Source organism: Rana temporaria, chromosome 10, assembly GCF_905171775.1.
Source record: "Rana temporaria chromosome 10, aRanTem1.1, whole genome shotgun sequence".
Classification (NCBI taxonomy): Eukaryota; Metazoa; Chordata; class Amphibia; order Anura; family Ranidae; genus Rana; species Rana temporaria.
The window spans coordinates 2,628,980-2,634,043 of NC_053498.1; the positions used below are offsets into that span (position 1 = coordinate 2,628,980).

Genomic DNA, 5,064 nt, shown 5'->3' on the forward strand with positions numbered 1-5,064 from the left:
TATTTTGCACAGGTGATTTAATCAGTTTCACTGCCTTAGTAATTACCACAGCTGTTTCATCTGAGGGAAATCCTGAAAACCTGACCTGTTGGGGCGCCTTGAGGACTGGAGTTGAGAAACACTGCTCTAGGATGCATGCTCCCAGCAGTAGAACCCCAGCACCATGCCCATCTAACGCACACACGCGCACCTCGCCCACGCAGCACCTACAGGAACGCGCCCCTCTCCAATGTTGTTGAGTTACCACAAGGCCCTGGCACTACCTGTGGACTCCAAGCAGTGACTGCTGATGCATCAACGTTTGCTTGGAGTCCTCAGGTAGTGCCAGGGCCTTCTGGTACCTCCAATATCCTTTGAGAGTGACACACTACTGAATGTGAGGTGTGAGTGTTAGATGGGCGTGGTGCTGGGTGGGGATCTACCACTACCAAGATCGCTATTGAAGAGGTTCGCTAAAGGATAGTTTACAGCAGGGGTGGGCAACCTGGAGCCCTCCAGCTGTTGCAGAGCTACAAGTCTGGGAGTAATTGTAATCTACCACTACTACTAAGATCGGTATTAAAGAGGTTCGCTTAGTAGTAGTGGTAGATCCCCATTACAACACCCATCTAACACACTCGCACTAAAGAGGTTCGCTAGGGATGGTTTACAGCAGAGACAGGCAACCTGGGGCCCTCCAGCTGTTGCAGAACTACAAGTCTGGGAGTAATTGTAACTATCAGCCTTGCAATGCCTCATGGGATATGTAGTTCCACAACAGCTGGAGGGGCCCCAGGTTGCCTACCCCTGCTGTAAACCATCCCTAGCGAACCTCTTTAATACCGATCTTAGTAGCGGTAGATCCCCTGCACCACGTCCATCTAACACACTCGCACTAAAGATGTTCGCTAGGGATGGTTTACAGCAGGGGTAGGCAACCTGGGGCCCTCCATCTGTTGTGTAACTACATTTCCTATGAGGCTTTGTAAGGCTGGCAGTTACAATTGCTCCCAGAGGCATGATGGGTTTTGTAGTTCTGCAACAGCTGGAGGGCCCCCAGGTTGCCTACCCCTGCTGTAAATCCTCCCTAGCGAACCTCTTTTAATACAGATCTTGGTAGTGGTTGGTCCCCAGCACCACGCCCATCTAACACGCTCACACCACACCTTCAGGAGCGTGCCTCTCTCGAATGATATTGGAGGTACCAGAAGGCCCCGGCACTACCTGTGGACTGTAAGAAGACGTCGGTGCATCAGCAGTCACTTCTTGGAGTCCACAGGTAGTACCAAGGCCTTGTGGTACCTCCACTACATCGCAGAGGGGCACGTCCTGTAGGTGCTGCGTGGGCGAGGTGTGTGTGTGTTGGGCATGATGCTGGGGATCTACTGCAAGAAGATGTCAATGCATCAGCAGTCACATGATGGGGAAAGATATGGTTGGGGTTTAGTTATATTTTTCCTAGGGCATGGGTTAGCTTTAGTATTGGGGGGGGGGGGGGGTTTAGTGTACTAGGCATTGTTCTGGTTAGGCCAGAAAACATGTTCTCAAACGTGCAACATGATCACCATTCACCCAAATCATGGCAGATAATCGTTGTAGTTAACTGTGTATAATCTCATCATATTCTGTCCTGTGGCAGCTCTTTAAGGATGCCTGGCTTCTCCATATGGACACAACCCCTTGGACCTGGCAGCAGCTGAAGGTGGAGAATGAGGAGCATGGAGCGCCGGAGCTGTGGTGTCATCCGGCCTGTAGGGTGAGTCATAGAGATGGTCTATGTAATGTACAAACCTGCGGCACACGTTTCTGTTTAAAATATTTAGTTGCCTGTTTAAGTATGCCATTTCTCCACTTCCTCGTTCCCGCTCTTGATTCTCTCCTCAACTTTCGGGTTTTGGAGCGTGTTCACTAAAGCTACGTCACGGCACCAAAGGAACTACAATTCCCTTGAGGCTTAGTGGCATTGCACATGCGCAGTGCCGCTTTTTCGCTGCATCACATAACGAGAACGAGCCTAGTTCTCGTTTTCTATTTCTGGCTTGGATGAGCACACGCTCATGACCTCCTGTCCCCGGCTCCAAAGGTGGCCTGGCTTGGCCCGGGGGTTCCCCGGCTCCAAAGGTGGCCTGGGGGGTTCCCCGGCTCCAAAGGTGGCCTGGCTTGGGCCGGGGTTACCCGGCTCCAAAGGTGGCCTGGTTTGGCCCGGGGGTTACCCGGCTCCAAAGGTGGCCTGGTTTGGCCTGGGGGTTACCCGGCTCCAAAGGTGACCTGGTTTGGCCCAGGGGAACCCCGGCTCCAAAGGTGGCCTGGCTTGGCCCGGGGGTTCCCCGGCTCCAAAGGTGGCCTGGCTTGGCCCGGGGGTTCCCCCGGCTCCAAAGGTGGCCTGGCTTGGCCCGGCTTGGCCCGGGGGTTCCCCCGGCTCCAAAGGTGGCCTGGCTTGGCCCGGCTTGGCCCGGGGGTTCCCCCGGCTCCAAAGGTGGCCTGGCTTGGCCCGGGGGTTCCCCCGGCTCCAAAGGTGGCCTGGCTTGGCCCGGGGATTCCCCGGCTCCAAAGGTGGCTTGGCCTGGGGGGTTCCCCGGCTCCAAAGGTGGCCTGGCCTGGGGGGTTCCCCGGCTCCAAAGGTGGCCTGGCCTGGGGGGTTCCCCGGCTCCAAAGGTGGCCTGGGGGGTTCCCCGGCTCCAAAGGTGGCCTGGGGGGTTCCCCGGCTCCAAAGGTGGCCTGGGGGGTTCCCCGTCTCCAAAGGTGGCCCGGGGGTTCCCCGGCTCCAAAGGTGGCCCGGCTTGACCCCATTTCGGAGATCTAGCGCGAATAGCAGAAGGTGATGGACACGTTTTGAAAAGAAGACTTCCAGGACACGTTCCAGGAGTGTCGGGAGCGCTGGGAGTTCTGTATTGCTGTGCAAGGGGACCATATTAAGGGTGATTGGGTGTAAACGTAGATAAAGTACTTTTTTGTAAACCGAGCTAGTCTTGAAAGTTTTTTTTTTTTTTTTTTTTTTTTTTCTTTGTGACACCACCTCGTACTGGCTGTTCTATGAGGAAATGGTAGGAAATGTATCTGTTGCTGAGCAATGGAGCCTGGTTGTTTTTCCTGTAATGATTTATACTCCATGTTATGCCGCTTCAGTAACCAAGCTCCCTTTCTCTCTTGCAGGTTGGCCAATGCGTGGTGGTCTTCAGCCAAGCACCCAGCGGCCGTGCTCCCCTCAGTCCAAGTTTGAACTCTCGCCCGTCTCCGATCAGCGCCGCACCGCCTGGCCTGGCTCCAGAGCCTCGTGACTATCGCTCTCATTCACCCGTTAGAGCGCCGGATGAGGCCCCTTGTGTGAATGGCCGCTGGGGAACCCTAAGGCCCCGGGCACAGAGGCAGGCTGCCAGTGGATCGCGGGAAGGTAGCCTGTCTCCTGTCCTTAATGGGGGGAGCGTCTCCCCAGCAGCGTCTCTGGACATCCCCCTGCAGGTCATCTCACCGCCTGCCGCTGAGGGTGGTGACCACAAAGCTTTGCATCCGCTGTCTGCCAGAAGGGGGTCTCTACCAGAGCAGAAGGAGCTGTGTCTCGGAGGAGTAGAATGCACATGGAAGCGGGGGGACTTAGACGTGGATACTGTGAGTAGGAACCCCCCGGAGCAGATCAATGGAGTACACTCTCCTTCTTCTCACATCACTTCCACCTTATCTGCCGCCGTGTCACCAGGAGCACTTCGCCGGGGCCTTGAAGCTGTCCGAGCCCTTGTATCTTCCTCTTCCCCCTCCCCCCCTTCATCTTCATCACCTAGTGGGGGAGCCAACCCCGTCAGCCCCCCAACCCTCCCGTCCCCAGGTTCACCCAGCAGTGGAGCCGAAGCAGTATCTGCCCGTCCGGTCTCAGGCCAGGGCGACGGCCACTCCCTCCCACCCATCGCCCGCCGTCTGGGACATCACCCGCCCCAGTCCCTTAACGTGGGAAAACCCTTATATCAAAGCATGAACTGCAAACCTATGCAGATGTACGCACTGGACATTCAAGGCACCCGGGAACGGGGTCGGGTAAAATGGAAGATCTTCAACAGCAGTTCTGTGGTGGGCCCTCCAGAAACCAGTTTACACACGGTGGTCCAGGGCCGAGGGGAGCTCATCATTTTCGGAGGTCTCATGGACAAAAAACAGAACGTCAAATATTACCCCAAAACCAACGCCTTGTATTTTGTCCGTGCCAAAAGATAATGTGGAAATTTGGACTCTTTAAACAGGAAACATCCCCGCCCCCACCCCCCTGAATTCCCTTTTACCCGTTTTACACTACTTAACCCTTTGTGGTTTTGTCCCAACATGAGCTAGCCCTGGAATAATAAAGCTTTGTGAAGGCTGATGTAATTGGAAAGGAGCCGACGATGGAAGATGGCGGCTTTGACTTTGCGACGAGTCCGCTCATGTTTTCCTCCAGATCAGCCCCCCCCCCCCCCCCCCCGATTGTCTGCTGGGGAGCGCCTGCAACGTTATTGCAAAGCTGTTGACTCGGAAAAGGCGGTAGCACTTCTCACAAACTTCAAAAAAACCCGAGCAATGCAGCGTGCTTGGCTGGTTTGACTTTGAATCTTGCTATTCCTCCTGCTCGATCTCCTCCCTTTTTGCCCCCCACTCCCAGCAAGCCGGGGGGCCTACTACTCTGGGCTTCTCCATGAAGTTGTTAGAGCCGCCATTGGTGGGTTGCGAGACCTTCGAATAGTTGAGTTAAACCATGTCATGCCAACTGTGGTGGCCTTGTAGTTGCTCTACCACTAGGGGGCATCAGCAGGGGAGCATTTAGAGCAGCTTTTTTTTAAGTAGTGGTCCAGGGCGAGGCGTTAGTCGCTATGCTTCCTTTAGGGGGCCCCCTGCGGGAAAAGAGGATTTGCTTTGGTGGGATCTAGTCACTGCAAGGCACTAGAGCAGTGATGGTGAACCTCGGCACCCCAGAGGTTATGGAACTACATTTCCCATGATGCTCCACTACACTGCAGAATGCATGAGCATCATGGGAAATGTAGTTCCAAAACATCTGGGGGTGCCGAGGTTCACCATCATTGACCTAGAGTAAATATGGCGACTGAAACTGCAGATCGGAAG

General features: G+C 55.0%; 1 protein-coding gene across 1 annotated transcript in view; it reads left to right on the forward strand.

The window, feature by feature from the left end:
* FBXO42 (F-box protein 42) overlaps nucleotides 1-4,339 on the forward strand; it is a gene marked incomplete in the record, with an annotated part of 18,164 nt that extends 13,825 nt beyond the window's left edge. The window contains 1 exon segment of the mRNA XM_040326765.1: nucleotides 3,132-4,339. Coding sequence (XP_040182699.1) covers nucleotides 3,132-4,182 — 1,051 coding nt within the window.
* Nucleotides 4,340-5,064: the final 725 nt, after the last annotated feature.